The sequence below is a fragment of the Nothobranchius furzeri genome, chromosome 9 (assembly GCF_043380555.1).
Source record: "Nothobranchius furzeri strain GRZ-AD chromosome 9, NfurGRZ-RIMD1, whole genome shotgun sequence".
Lineage (NCBI taxonomy): Eukaryota > Metazoa > Chordata > Actinopteri > Cyprinodontiformes > Nothobranchiidae > Nothobranchius > Nothobranchius furzeri.
Genome location: NC_091749.1, coordinates 35,727,671 through 35,744,022, shown reverse-complemented (window position 1 = coordinate 35,744,022; position 16,352 = coordinate 35,727,671). Strand labels below are relative to the sequence as shown.

The window sequence follows — 16,352 nt, the reverse complement described above, 5'->3', positions numbered from 1 at the left end:
ATACAATAAAAGCAATTTTTTATATGTGGGTTAAAAATTATTATGGTTAAACCAAAACCATCAAATCAGAGTGATTATAATCTACCATTATTATTATTATTATTGTTCTTGTGGTAGTTGTTGTTATCATTATTATTATTATTGTTATTATTATTATTAACAAGACATGACATCACATCTAATTCACAACTAGAAAACATTCTGTTTACAAACTAATAAAGACGAATGAATCGTGTTCATTTATTCTATAATTCTTTTCTTTTTTATTAAATTTTTTATGAGATAAAAAATAAATAAACATTTAAACATTTTTTCCATTTGATATATTTTCAGCAGTTTGTTATTGTTATTTACCTTTTACCCATATATTGCATATTTACAAATGTACACATCACAAAACAAACTTTATTCACTGCTGCTGAGAACAAGCATTGGTCGGAGGCTGCCACCTCATCACCCTGCGACACACCAAGACTCGTCATAAACATGGAGGAAATAGGGAGCCTAAGTCACGCCCATCTACTTCCAGTCCATGGATCCCCGGAGGAACGAAAAAAATGAATACAAGTCAATGGGGTGAAAAACGCTATTTTCTAATTCCATTTGTTAAATACCGTGGATTTCACATATGATGTCTGTGAATCTTAAAGACACGTCTTGATGCCAAGAAAGCACTTATTTTAGGACACAGAATACAGGAGGAAAAGTTATTTTAGGTTTTGTGTGAAAATACATCCGGAACTACAAAGGCGCTTCAAAAAAGTGATGTGATCGAAGCAGACACGGAGAACCGCAGAGGAAAAGTGGCTCAGTAAACTTCAAATTCATTCCTTTGGGATGAAAAAAACCATCATAAATCTGGCCATGTGGTAGGTAGCAGCTACGCTAGGGGAGAGGAGATTCGTGGTGACGCCATTTATTCGACATACCAACGTCTGATTCGTAGTCATGTTAATTACAAACTTTTGCAAGATGATAAAGCTCAAAGTGAATGACAAGCGTGGTCGAAACACCCATATTTACGTTTCAGGATGTAACAAAAAGCGGATTCGAAAATTAGCCCTGTTGATTTGCGTTCATTTTTACGTTCTTTCGGACCGTGAACCAACCGGAAAGGAAGGAGACTTGGCCAAGCGTGTATCTATGGAAGCTACATTTACATTCAAGTCTTCTCTCTGCAGCCTGACCAAAGTCTGGTTAAAACTACAGTATTATTGTGTTTTTATTTAAAAATGAGCATCATTAAGGCAGCTGAATAAGGGACGAAGAAACACTAACCCACATTGATTCTTTAACAACACCTGACATCAACAAGAAGATTAGCTAAGGTTTCCCGTCGGCTACAATAACACGTTACGTTTTTCTACTTGCACAATGAGTTGATTGTTTAAGAATTGAAGATTTTAAAAGTGAGAAATACGGCTGCTCTTTTGATAAAGCGTTATAGAACAAAGATGGTCTGATTTCAGTTCTGCTGACTTGATTTAACACATTGAAGCTTTAAATAATATTTATATTTTGTTCTTTTACTGATATTTTCTGTTCTCTGTGCCACAATCAGGTTATAATCAATGCAAATGCATCAAAGTGTGTATGTGTATTATTGCTTTTGTGTTATTGGTTCCCTTTTGATTAGCAATTGTGCTATCACTTCTTGCTCCTCTCTTTTGTTTCATTATAGTTGCTTTATCTGCTTTATTAAGTGATGAAAAGCTAAAGAGTCTTTCCTGCTTAACTTAAAACAGCTAAAAATGCAGAACCACATATTTCTGAGTATTATGACTGCATGTGTTGCTTTCCATCAGCGTCTGGACAATTATCAAGCGGTTACGTTAGAGGTCTTCTATCCTGACATGTGGCGATCGTCCAGTTGGATGTCCATAGTCTTCATAGACCAGCAGGAGGAAGAAGAGGACCTATTCCGATTGACTTTTTGTTCAGTCGGGTATTCACGTTTTTATTCATTTCTATATAAATTTCATCCTGGCTTCCTCATTCCTCATCGTGGTGGGAGGAGTCGGGACTGGACTCCTCGTCTTCCTCCTCCACCGTTTCCTTCTGTAGCGTGTCCCGGCGGGTGAAGGCAGCTGCCAAGGTCACACTCAGCCGCGGCTTGACAGATGCCATCTCTGACAGCCCGATGTTGTTGCCACGGGTTACAAGAGTAGTCTTATCCATTATCTCACCACTGTGCCTGGACACCACCGCATCAAGAAAGTCGTACTTGTGGGAAATCGTCCCGCTCTCAAATAAGTACTTTGCAAGATGCGAGAAAACTAAGTTCCCCAAAAAGGAGGCCAACATGGAGACGGTCTTAAAAGGAAACTTCTGGATCACAATCTCCTCTATTTCACCAGTGATGTGGTGCTTCCTCTGCTCGGTCGTCCAGCCGGGATAGTAGATAAACGGTGGCAGCTGCAGGTAGGGCTCCCCTCCACCGATACGCAGCAGCAGGCCAAACAAATACGCAGCAACTGAACCATAAGTGTTGGTGCCCTTCACGAAGAGCACGCTGAGCAGCTGGGGGAAGATGATGACGTACACCAGATCTGAGCTCAGGTACCAGAGGCCGTAAACTGTGCCGGTCACCAGAGCCATCACGGTGGCGAGACCGCCGAAGACGAAGATCGTGATTCGCATCACCCACACGATTTCACGGTCAGAGGCCTGAGGAGATAGACAGGAAGGGTGGCGACATTCTCAGAGTACCAGCTAGAAAACAAAGATGGTTTAAAATGAACTCATACATCTTCTATATTATGTGAAGTAAAAACACACTTACTGACTGCCTGAAGGCCAGCTGGTAGATGTTTCTAGCAAACATGGAGCTAGCTGAAAGGATGGAGGAGTCTGCCGATGACATGACAGCTGCTGATACTGCCCCCAGACCGAAAAAAGAAACAAAAGGTGGACAAAGATGCTGGAGCACGATGGGAAGAATCATGTCTGCCTCGTCCTTCTCTTTGGGAGGGATAGCACCATAACTCGTCTGGTTCCAGTCTAGGGAAAAAGAAAATCAGATGGGAAATAGCCACTCTGAAACATCACACACTTCTCTGTTTCTTTCATTGTACCAGTTATTTATTTAGCCTTTTTAGCAAACATCTAAAATATCAGCATGTATTTTGAGACATGAAAAACATTTTATTTACTTGTTTAGTTGGGAGTTTCTTACCCAAAAATCTGGAGATCACAGCTCTAATTTGGTCCCTCGCCTCCGTCTGATGTAATATTTACAAACCAGCGTGGTTATTAAACTGATTGCTGCTTCATTATGGATGAGCTCAACCAGCTGTTATTTACCAGGGTCTCTCAGATCTAAGGGCAACAAGGACCCATCCGGAGCCCTCCCCTCAAAACACACACACACACACACTAATCACATGTCTCCTACCTGTGGAGGCCCCGATGGCCCCGATGAGAACAGAGGGCACAGCCATGACGAGGCACCCAAAAGCAGCCAAGAAGGAGAGGACTTGTGCGTAGGTGGCTGAGGAGGCCGACAGGACTCTTTGGAAGTACACCTGCCAGGGAATTCCTCCCAACATCTGTTGCAGAAATAAACACCAGTCAGGTGATTTATTTATTTCAAACTAAAGTCTTCTCTATACTGTATGAAAGTCTTGACTCATCCGTCATTTCTTTATATTTTTGTTCCAAGATACCAGGTATTTTTTAAATGTTGAAAAGTGGCTCAGTCATTACATTTTATGTGAGCCAGTTAAAGTTCTTCTTCAGTTATGTAGCTTGCGCCCACCCTTGAATCAGTCAAACACGGAAAAGCTCCTAAACCCAAGAGGTGAACCGGTGCTGTGCCACTGCACCGGTTCACCTCTGCAACAGACCAGTTTGTTACTAAAAACACATTTCCCTCATTCTTTACGTGTACTCTATTAAAATAACCAAAGATAGTTTAGTTTCACACACACAACAGTGTTTTAGCCCCAACAAAGGCTTTCCCAAAGAGTCATTATGAAATCTTATCTTATTGAATTGTTTTTAAATCGTCTGTTCCTGAATTATTTTACTGAAATGTTTTGTTCTGCTTGTTTCCAACCTTCTGTAAGGCGCTTTGATCAGCTCTCATGCTGTATTTTAAATGTGCGGTATAAATAGAATGGTATGGTATGGTAATGTTGAACCTATAAACGATCAATAAAGTAACGAGTGTTGTTTCTTAGCTGGATTTAACACATTGTCTTAAAAGTGACTTTCTCTTCATTAGCTGCACACAGGAAAGTATGATATTCTAATAAATGAGCCCTCAGTAATCATTACTGATTAATTTGGCCAAGAATCTCTTATTTCAGATACTAAAACTGACAAATGTACTATTATATGACAGTTCAACAGCAGAAGCAGCTTTAGACCTCCTTCTAAAAGCGCTCTGATAAGAAGTGAGGTGAACAGCAGGTGGATACCAGAAGGCAGAAGTTGTCGATCCAGACCCAGGTGTCCTCCCTTCTGACACTGCCTCTCCACGGTGACTGGTAAACCTGCTTCACTGCAGTAACAGTGATGTCTGACACGGCAGCGTTGGTCAGCGCAAAAGGAACACTGATCCACTTTAGACAGAAATAAAAAGCAGATTAAAAACAGACTGATACAGGAGTCTGAGATAAAGACTGAAAAAAAGCAGGAAAAGTTATAGAAACAGATTTTTAAAGAGAGACGTACCAAGCCAACAAAGATACAGAAAAGCTGCACCACATCAGTGTAGGCCACCGAATACAGCCCTCCCACCAGGGTGTAAAAGATCGCAATAAGTGCTGATATAACCACTGACATCTTAATGTTGATGTCCACAATGACACTCAGAGTAGCACCTACACAGATGAAAGGACATCATGACTTCTGCAGCATCAACTCTAACAGGATTCTTCAGAACAAGCCTTCCATTTGCTCTTTGCAGAAAAAACAAACTCACCAAGGGCAGATAAGATGGCTGCAGACCAGAAAATCTCGCCCATGAGTGCAGGTATGAAGAGAAGGCCGCCCATTCGTTTTCCATACAGCTGCTGGAAGGGGTCCAACATGGTGACGTAGCCCCTTGAGCGCATGGGCTTGGCAAAGAAAAGACCACCTAGGATAAAAAGGGAGCAGTGGGACCTGGAGACTCTCAAAAATTAAATAACGCAACATTCCTAAAGACAAATATGACATTTGATTGGTCTTTGTGTAGATTTAGAATGTCCTTCTTTAAAAGGATCAGCAAAAGACGACATGATCGCAGATATCCTTGTGCTCCTGCTGCCAGGGGTGCCCCCAGAAACATTTTTATAGGGGTGGCCAGACAGGGCCAGAGAATATTTTGAGATGGCACACCAAATTGGTCCATTTGGTAACTCTGGGAGAGTTTGGCCTGTGGCGCTGCATTGCATGCCTTTTTTTAAACAGTATCCAAACCACTTAATTACAAATTTAAGAAACACAAACATTTCAGAAAAATACATTTCAGTTATTTTAAACCTTATTTTTAAATTTTCTTTTTTAGTTTAATTCACCTGTTGTTGCCTCCACAAAAAAACTATGGAGATAAAGCTTTTTTTATGGTGAGTAACAGAAATATATTTAATGTTTTTGTTCTGATTATTTCTTTACTGGTTTAGTATAACTTATTTTTTTTAATTGTGTTTCATATTTATGTCTTGAAATATAAGATGCATTTGCAATTTGAGTAAACATTAATATGATCTTTGTAACACAGTTTTTTTCTGGCGGCCAGCAATTTTCTAGCCATGGCCACCCCTGGCCACCCTTTGAGGTCGCCACTGCCTGCTGCTGCCCGATAACATCTGTACATTATGTTGAACATCATGTACTCACCAACAACCAGACTGAGGGCGTATCCAAAAGGGGCTTGAGCCCAAGCTAGACCATGATCCGGAAGATAAACGTACTCAGCGGTTCCATTGATGTATCCGCCTCCAACCCAGGTCGCTGCAAATACGCACACACATGAACCGATGCGCGCCCATCAGGAAAACGTTGGCACGTATTTTAGTTAAATGATTTCACTCAACACAAAGAATGTTTTAAAAACTTCTCCAAGAGTGGCGCTGGTGAAACTCTAACAGCACATCATGTCAATTAACTCCAATTAAAATATGGTGTGACACGTGTTTTTGTTAAATACATTAAAACTGTTTTGTTAAATTGTTCATGCAAACTTTACCCGTCATTGTAAATCCGCCCACAAACAATCCAATGTCTCTCCCTCCAACCATGATGGTTTCGCTGCGGTCGGTGCCCTCCGCCTCCCCGGAGTGCTTGTTCTTCCATGCCGCCCAGATCCCCACGAACAGGATCAGCAGGTAGAAGACCGCGATAGCCACAAGCCCCTCTGCATGGATGGCCATTCTCGCAGCGGTCCTCTGCTAGGGGCTGGAAGGCATGAAGACCTGAAAAGGCACAAGAAAAAAAACTTTGTTTTTTCATTAGTTAATGTATCATTTAATATTTGGTATTTGGACACCTTTCACATGAAGGGATTTCTCTTTACCCAGATGAACAGATGTTGGAAATTTATAATCAACATAAAATAAAAAAGGGGGTTGCATAAACTTGTACTAATTACATATAATAAAATAACCGAATGATCACGAAACATTTCATTTTTTTCGAACTTGGAACATTTAAAGTTTTAAAATTTTAACATCATTTGACACAAATATTTGTCCTGAAAAATCACGTTTGACTTTTGGTAGAATTGGTTCCACATGATCATCAAATACATAAATATTTAAGGAAGCTCGGGATTGTGAAGGATGGATGTGCATCTTGGTTAATTTCGTGTTCCAAATGAGGCTCGTGCGTAATTACGCACGGAAACAACTAAAACGCACATTACACAGAGGTACCTCTATCTATCTATCTATCATCTATCTATCATCTATCCATCTATCTATCTATCTATCTATCTATCTATCTATCTATCTATCTATCTATCTATCTATCTATCTATCTATCTATCTATCTATCTATCTATCTATCTATCTATCAAAACTTGGACACACACGCACAGTTTACCTGCAGTGTTCGTAGAGTCATGTGTCGGGACACCTGAAGGAAAAAGTGCGCATATCAGTTAAAAGTTGGTGAAAATCCTCGTTCCTGTTTGCGCCGTAAGGAGCAAAGGGGTGAAACGCGGGCGGGGGTCTCTTGTGTGACTTACTGAAGCTTATAAAGGGGCAGATGCCGTCAGAGGAGCAAGACACGCGTCAGAGAAATAGACCGTCCCCTCTAATGAGCACCTTGTTTGGAAAAATATATATAAATAAATAAAACCGTCACGATGTTTCCGGCTGATCTGACAAGTGGGTGGGGAGATGTATCCACCCAATAAGGGTCTTCCTGCTCTGTTCCAACCCGTTCATTCGTTTCTGACCAGGCTGAAAATTAAAGTTTTTTATGTCTTGTGAAACTGCTGCTTTTCCAAACTCTGCGTATAGAAACGGAGTGCAGATCTCCCGTGGCCCGTCATCCCCAGCTGGTTTTTTTTAACTTTACTCCAACGAGCAACATAACGTTTTTCCAATTTTAAGTCCTACAAGGAGAAACAGTCACGTTTTCTGCTTCTCTAAAATAAAAAAAGATATTGGAAGCTAAAAGATGCTCCACGTTTAAGTCATTAGGAGACATTTGAGTGTCTGCCACTCCCCTTCAGGACAGATTTTAGTAAGCTCTCTCTACTTAATAGCCACTTCTGCCTCAAGTCGCTTTATCTGGTCTGCGCTTGTCAAAACTGGCAGACATCCAATTAGGTTGGCTCCTGAAGACCATGCAGGGTGATTTAATGATACAACCTGACTTTTTAGAAATGCCAACACACACACACACATACGCGGGCGCAGAACTTAAAGACGTAGTTTCATGGAGAGAAGTTACATGTTTAGGCGACAGATTTACGTTAAACACGCGCAGCGTCCTCTGACGGTGAAACAGAATATTTTTTTCAGCACCATGGACAGAGCCCTTTCTGCGTCAACACTTTTCAAATGTTTTCTTTAGCTGGCCTTTGCAACTAGTTAGAATTTGTATGTTTTTAATGCTACTATTATTAAATGTTCATTAACCCGTTTAGCCCCACTGGCAACTATTGTTGCCAAAGTGTATCACTGTCATTTTTGACTCACAATAAAAAATTACAGTGTTACTAATCCAACATTTTCCACTTATGTGCTAGTAAACAACTTAGACAAAAGTTTTGTTTAAAACAAATTTGTTTCCTAGTGCTTCCTGTCGTATGACATCATCTGCTTCCTGCTCCTTCCCGCTGAAGACATGGCGACTTCAAATCATCCTGGAAACAGGTAATTTTTAGACATTTTTGATGAACTGCCCCAAAATACATTTGTAATAATTTACTCATTCAAGTCTCTAGAGTAACCTCCATCCAAAAATTATAACAAAGATAAATATTCTTTCTTAATAGGCTTATTTCTGTGAGTGGCAACAATAGTTGCCAGTGGGCACAAAGCATGTTGCTAACTAAAGGAAAACTCTCTGCAGGATTGCTCCTAATTTAATTATTTAAAATATTAGAATAATGTACAATGGCTCATTTTAGTCCTCTTAGAATACTTTTCCAAGCTAAATAACTTCACAGGTATTCAAGGCCTGTGTGTATAGGATTTTTATACATTACCATACATCATTTTCTTACTAGCAAACATTAGCTTGTGTCTCACAGTCTAATGATAGCTAGCTAGTTGAAAAGCTACTGAAGATGTTGATGTGCAGCTGGGGGTACACTTTTCTTTGCACACAAGAGCTTGCATAACCAGTACACACACAAATATGCAACCCCCCACCCCCACCCACCCGGTGGTGATATCTATCATCACAAACTCAAGTGTGATATTGCTTTTACAGAACGTTCCACATATGGAACATGACAATGTATAAGGGATGATATTGAAGATTGAGTAATAGCATGTTTTGACATTGATTTAGGTCCTGGAAAAATGGGCAGATGGATCTCCTCTCATTCCAGAGGCTGGTAGCCCAGACCCTCCTTCAGCACCATGGAACAAAGCCAAGTAGGCAAGGCAGAAAATCTGCAATGGCGGTGGCGATAACTGATGCCACCAGGTTTGACAGCTTGAACCACTGGCCCAGCAACATTGGTAGCAGTTACAAGTGGTGCAAGAACTGTGCGTACAACAAATGTGATGTGCCACTACATGTGGAGTGCTTCAAAAAGTACCACACTGAGTAGTACATCCATACCAAATGATGGATTGTGTGGGAACTATGTCATATACATAAATATGTGTTAGATGTTCTAAAAAGACATGTTTGTTGTGATTTTGAGTTTGAAAAAAGTCAATAAAGGAAACAGTTCAAATTGTGTCTTGTTTTGAATTTCATACAGGGGAACCTGAGTCCTTTCTTATTTTTATGACAATACTATTAGGCTATTACTTTGTTATTGCCAGGGCTGGGCCATGAACAGCCATTGGGAGAGGTATTGCTGCAGTGAGGTGCGCCAGAATAACAGAGCAGTGTCCTGTTTGTGGGATGCATGGGTGAGGTCACGGGTGTGTGTGTGTGTGTGTGTGTGGGGGGGGGGCTAGGAAAAGTTTTGCCCAGTGAAAATAATGCCCCAGGGTCGGCCCTAGTTATAACGATATTATCATTACTTCTCTATTCCTATTATTAGGTGACATTTCACCCACTGACAAGCTGTGTGACCACTGGCAACAATAGTTGCCAGTCATAAATATGCCACTTTCTTCCCCAAAAAAGTACATAATTGAAAAAAATATATATATTACATGATTCAGAGGGACTTAACTGATAAAATGATATATTGCAACTCTGAAAAAAAAATGGGCACAAATGGGTTAAAGAAAACGCCATGTTTCTTATAATGAATCAAAGTTAACTGATGGCAGAATTAATCAATTGAATGTTATTTTCGTGTACAACCAGGTTTGTTTTTGCATACATGAAAACTAACATAAACAATAAGGAGAAATTTGTAGGCCATGCTACAAGTTTAAATTAAAACTGAATTGACTGATTTTGTTTGACATGTAAAAAAAATGCCTGCAAAATATCGATGCCAAAAATATAAAACAACCAGCAGACAGCTGGGAAGCTTTTTAACTACATGTTGGACAGATGGTTGGTGCCCAACCTCAAGACCCTTTTAGGCCAAATGTTGATGCTTAACATCACAAAACTGGTTTATACTAATCATGTAGTGAACATTGTTATATTTTCAGCATTTATAAACTGTAATGAAAAAAGTTCAGCATCATAATTTCATAATAAGTCATAATTTAGATGTTAAATAATTTCCAAATAAGTTGTTCAAAGCCCACCAACTGCAGGTTTAATGAGCAGCTGTTGCTGGCAGCGAACAAGACGTGTGAGAAAGAGTCAGTGAAGAAGAAGTAAAAAAAGAGGGAGAGCAATAGAGGAGACACATTTCCATATGATACAAACAACCAAGGAGCCAAGGATTTCTCAAAGAATAATTCAGTATGCATTAAAAAATACTGAGTTATTTTCATAACACAACTGCTGGGTTAACCACTACTGGTTCAAAAGATTTGACCCAGGAGTTGGTTTGCCAATGTGCCGAGCTCTTTTTCTAACTCCCAGGCTTGACTAGTTCTGTTGGGTCACAGGTTTGGTAGCTTTGACCAAATGTTGGGTGAAAATCTACCCAACTAGTGGGTGCTTTCTTCTTCCGGCTCTCGGAGGGTGCAGACGCTTTTTTCCTCCTCTCCTCCATATCTTATCCTCAAGACCCTTTGTCTGTCTCTGTGTGCTGGGTGTACGGCTGCTTCTGCATTTTTTCTGGAAACTGAAATCACTAAAATGGACCTCGTCAGTTGGTCACTCAACGCGATTGATACAATTTTTTCAACAATGAGAACGGGAGAATGGGCTCCCGGATGCCCCTCCGGGACAGACCCAGTTGGACACATCATGGACTCCTGGAAACAGTGGAACGTGATTTGTTTATCTCAGCTGTCTGTGGAGGACTCTGAAGACGTGTGGATATTCGTGGTGTTGGTGTCAGGTTTCCTGCTCATTGGCATTGGAGGCTTCCTGGCTTACCGGAAAATTAACGAGCTGTTGAGGAATATTGGCCTGCTCCCGGAGCTCAGAGATGGTTTGCACAGTGCTGTGAATTCACAGACTCACATAATTGTCGAGATGAATCGTAAGATTGGAACTTTGGCCGAGATTCATTCATTGGCACAAAAGATGGATGCCATCAAGGATAGAGTGGACGAATCAGCACGGATTGGGATAGATTGATGTCCATTATTGGGATTATGAGAGGTTGAGGACCAAGGAACTTTAAGACAGAGAGGAAATGATCCTGTATGCCTCCTTGTTGTCTCAGATTTCTAATTGGAATCTGGTGACCTTGAGCCAGCAAGGCTCCAACGAAAACTCCCCCCTCAGAAGATATGTGGAATGTGCCGTCGTTATGGCAACTCAACTCTGTCTCCTATCCCAGCCTGGGTGGGACTGCGGGAAGGCTTCCAAGATTCTGGAACTACACCAGATGAAAGACTACTATTAATCATGTTAAGAACCCAAGGACCCACGGAGGAAAAAACCTCCTTAAAGAGGCGGGGAGGAATCACATCAGTAGGAGAACCTGAGGGTTTTAAGGGTTCCACGATCTCCCACAGGCAATCCAGTGTCAGAGGTTCAAATTGACAAAAAGTTGAAGGGCAGCATCCTGCAGAACCCTGGAGAGGACATGCCGGTATCTGAGCTCTAATGCTCACTATTTTATCGATAAAAAATGTCAAAAATGATTCACACAGCCCCTGGGAGATCTCACATTCTGCAGGTTGGTCGACATTGAGATCGTTATCTAACACATTAAAAAGAACATGTGGCTTACTGCAGGCAGACTGAATGATATCTGAGAAATATTTCCTCCTTTCCTCCATCACCACAGCCTGATAGCAATGAAGAGCATTTCTTAACATCTGGAAAGAAATCATTAGTCTGTCCGACAGCAGAAGAGTGTCTTCAGTCAGAGGCTTCTTCAATTTCGCTGCAACACTGACCGCTACTGGAGATCCTTCCTGCCAACAGCCATTGTCATATACAATAACTCTTTGATGACTTGATTATTATTATTATTCTGAGCTACTACAGCAATCAATTTCCCTCTCGGATTAATAAAGTATTTTTGAATTTCAATTGAATTGAAAACTCAGTCCCACACCCAGGGCCGTTTCAAGGTCTTTTGGGGGCCAAGGCAAAACAGAACCCCCCACCCCCACCCCCATAACTGGACTCCCAGAAGCCTCTGTGTATTCCAAACCCTCTCCAGGAGTATTAGTTATAGTGTTTGTAAAAGCCCCTCAGACATTACTGACATGTTCTAATATTATCAGATGAAAAACTAAATTATCAGACATGCTGTCTCATCTGCTTCTTTTCTAAACTTGCAAAAAGTAACAAAACCATTTGAAAGCCACTATTTGTGGATTCTCTGAAAGTTTCCATGGAGTGTGTGACAACTTATTTTTTCATTGTTCCTATCGTCTAATCTCACAACTGAAACAAGCATCCTTAATAATCTCTGCACCGGAAGCTTACTGATGCTGTAGTAAAACAAAAGGTATAATAATTTATTATTATACCTATTATATCTTTATCTCTCACCTAATGTCTCCACTGTAATTTCCAACCTTGGAGTTAAAATAGACCAGGCTCTGAAGATGGATGCTCAGGTCAATAACACAGTTAAATCATGTTTTTACCACCTCAGGCGTATCTCTAAACTTAAGCACATCCTGAGTGTCCGTCTTCTCAAATCAGTAGTCCACACTTTCATCACTTCACGGCTGGATTACTCCAACTCCTGCTTATACGGCATCAGTAAAGCAGCTCAATCTAGACTCCAGCTAGTCCAGAATTCAGCAGCTAGGTTCCTGACTGGAGTTGACAGAAGACGGCACATTACACCAATTCTAAAATCTCTCCACTGGTTGCCCGTTCATCTCAGGATCAATTTCAAAATCATGCTGCTCACTTATAAATCCCTGAACAGTCAAGCTCCTCCATATCTGTGTCAACTCGTCCATTACTACAATCCGCCTCGTGCTCTCAGGTCTGAGGATAAGCTCCTCCTAGCTCTTCCAAACGCACGTCTGAAAAGCCGTGGAGAAAGGGCTTTCTCTGTCTGTGCTCCCAAGCTGTGGAATGCATTACCACTACTAGTGAGGCAAGCACCAACAATTAGCATTTTTAAATCTCGCATGAAAACTCAATACTTCAACCTTGCATATAATACATAATCATGGACCACTTTCGACATCTGCATTCTTTCTACAATAGAATGCACAATAATTAACATCTGTATTACTGTGGTTCTTTCATATGTTTTTATCTGTTGTTTCACATTCCTTTGTGTTTTTAGTGTTTTACGACTGTTAGTTCGAGTATTTTCTTGTTTTCATTTTTTCTTATAAACTATGCTTTAAATGTCATTCTGAACGTGTTAATTAACTGTAATCTTTTAATGTACAGCGCCTTGTCTGGTTGTAATGCCATGTTGAATGCGCTTTATAAATAAAATGGTATGGTATGGTATGGTAATAAAACCTTGTTGCAGCACTAAAGCAGAAAAATTAGATTTTGCTATAAATATGCTAAATATTTACATATGAATTGTTTTAGAGCCCTTTTATTGGCAGAATCTGATATTAATTTAGTTCTTACAAAAAAATGGGTCCCAACGTGGCTTGTGTGGCGTTGCCATAGTGTGACATCATAGGAACTATAGGCATCAGAGGCCCCGTCCTCATTTTTAGAAATGGAAATATGGTCACCCTACATTAAACAAACTGTCCACCCGGGCTTTTGCGCTGCACAGAGACGCTTCGCTGCCTATGACTTTTAACGTCAGTTGAGAGTCAGTCTCATGCAGACGGACCAATGAAGAGAGGGCCTCAAGTTAAGACCCTCTCCTCATTGGTCAGTCCACACGAGGTGGGTCAAAGGTTACCCTGAGTGGGTTACGTGATGTCAGGCATTCAAGTACTGAGTATATTTAATGCATATTACAGTAAAATCTGTATGTGACCATATAATGGTGATCCTTGGGTCGTGATGATGGGGCCCTTGAATATTGTTGCCCAGGGTACAACAAAGTGTTAATCTGGCCCTGACTGTGACCTGATCAGATGTAACTGGACTTCTTCTCTTCCATTAAATAAAATAGTGAGTAAAAAGTTATTTCTAAAAGTTTAGACGTGAAGTGTCTTTTAATAGTTACAAATTATTAGTTTCTTCTAGAATTTATTATGAAAGGCCTTTAAACAGACAATGCTACTAGCTAGCTCATGATAAAAACAGCTAGGTTAGCCTGTTTCTCATTAGAAAAAATAATCAGTTGATATAATATTTTAAAGTGATTTTCTAACTATTAGTTAAGATTTCTGGTTTGACATTTAGAGATAATTGCATCTAGAACAAAGAAAGTGTTACAGCATTCATTAGAAACACATGTCAGGTACTGTTGGAGCTCTCAGCTCCAGGTTTAAAGAAAATTTAACAATCCAGTTACCAAGAAATTACCAAAATCTTGCTTTTTGTTTTCCTTTCTTTTGTTAAATAATTTAAGGAGAGGTGGTGTAGCCCTGGCAGAAAACGTAGGCCAACAGCCAGATTTCTGCCTCTATGCAAAGTCAGAAAAAGGGTCCATGTTAGAAGGAAGAAGCTCCACAAAAACTCCCAAAAAGCAGACCTACTTTACCAGGTAGACTTGTTTGTCAACATCTACTCTGGGTACCCCTCCTCTCCATCCCCTGATGATTCATTAGCCTCTATTGAGAGAGGGAGTCGTGTGAATCAATAGAGGCTAATGACTCATCAGGGGATGGAGAGGAGGGGTACCCAGAGTAGTTTCAGCTCGTTAAATAACAATAGACAGCTACAGTTTATAAACTTGACTCTCCCATATTCCAGTTAGAATTGTCAACGCTCCTTGGATGAGAAGCAAAACGTCTTCAAGAAACCAAAGAACTCCAGTTGTCTTCATTTGAACCCTTTTGGATTACCATGACCTGGATGACTGAGAACCCTAACCAGCATAATTAACATACACTTAATGTTAATCCACCAATGTTGGTAATAACTTACATTAAAATGACTTATGTGCTGATTTATAAACCTCGGAGTTTTTCTATAGAATAAGGGAATAATCTCTGTCGTCTGCCTGTCTTTCTCCCCCAATCTGTCTTTCTCCCTGTCTGTCTGTGACACACACACACACACACACACACACACACACACACACACACACACACACACACACACACACACACACACACACACACACACACACACACACACACACACACACACACACACACACACACACACACACACACACACACACACACACACACACAATTAAATTTTTTTATATTTAGTTCATTCAAAAAGAGGGAAGAAAACAAAATAAAAATAATAAACAGAAAATGCATATCAACAGAAACTTTTTAATTAAATAATCTAGTATTTTTTGCCTCTTTTTCTTAAATAAATCTAAATCCCTCTCATTACATTCTTTATTCACTTTAAGACACTAAACTCTGAAAAAGAAAAGCAAAAGACCAGTTACAAAACACAGAGAAGGAAGATTGTTTACCAGAAAAGTTTGTGCTGCACTTTTAGAACGTTGAGCCTAAAAAAGGGTCACATTTTTCTTCACAGGAGAACCTTCAGAAATATCACTGATATTGTGTAAGAAAGAAAAACGCCATAAAACTGTTCAAAAACACTAATAAAAATGTAGATTTTGTAGACCCAATCACACAAACCATTTCTGAATGCAAGCTTTAAGTCAGAAGTCAGAAGTCAGAAAACATCAAAGACTGGGATAATAATCCCATTTGTGTAGACTAAGTGGATGCTGTGCTGTTTCTCTTTGATTCGCTCAATGAGAGGAAATGGATTTAAGAAAAAACACCATTCTGTTTGACCTTTAGTGATTAAATGAGGCAGACAAAGAACACTATAAATGTATCTTTGTAGTTTTATTAACAAACTTTATATCCTACCTCGTTAATGACAGTCGCCGTAGCCTGTTGCAGCTAGACTAGCTAGTGTTTTAGCCTCAAGTAAAAACATGTGCAACGTTGTGTCAACATCACGCCTAAAGCTGTTTCAATCTTAGCTTCACTGTAAATGGGACTAAAAAAATACAATGTCACGTATTTATTCTTTCATCAGCTGCAGTGACAACATTAACACGTAGCTCTCTACCAACCCGGGAAAGGCCGTTGACAGGAATTATTAACAGATACTTTATCAAAACAAAAAGCCTATAAATGTTCCATTTGCATGTAAAAGTT

General features: G+C 40.1%; 1 protein-coding gene across 1 annotated transcript; it reads right to left on the bottom strand.

The window, feature by feature from the left end:
* Positions 1-235: 235 nt before the first annotated feature.
* slc5a7a (solute carrier family 5 member 7a) lies at positions 236-8,703 on the bottom strand. Its single transcript, XM_015952711.3, has 9 exons — positions 7,030-8,703; positions 6,176-6,401; positions 5,827-5,940; positions 4,928-5,083; positions 4,678-4,826; positions 4,422-4,565; positions 3,395-3,548; positions 2,783-3,000; positions 236-2,667 (listed from the first exon to the last, which is right to left on the bottom strand). The coding sequence occupies exons 2-9, from the start codon at positions 6,357-6,359 to the stop codon at positions 1,993-1,995; spliced, it is 1,794 nt and encodes a 597-aa protein (XP_015808197.1). The 5' UTR covers positions 6,360-6,401; positions 7,030-8,703; the 3' UTR covers positions 236-1,992.
* Between the last annotated feature and the right edge of the window lie 7,649 nt (positions 8,704-16,352).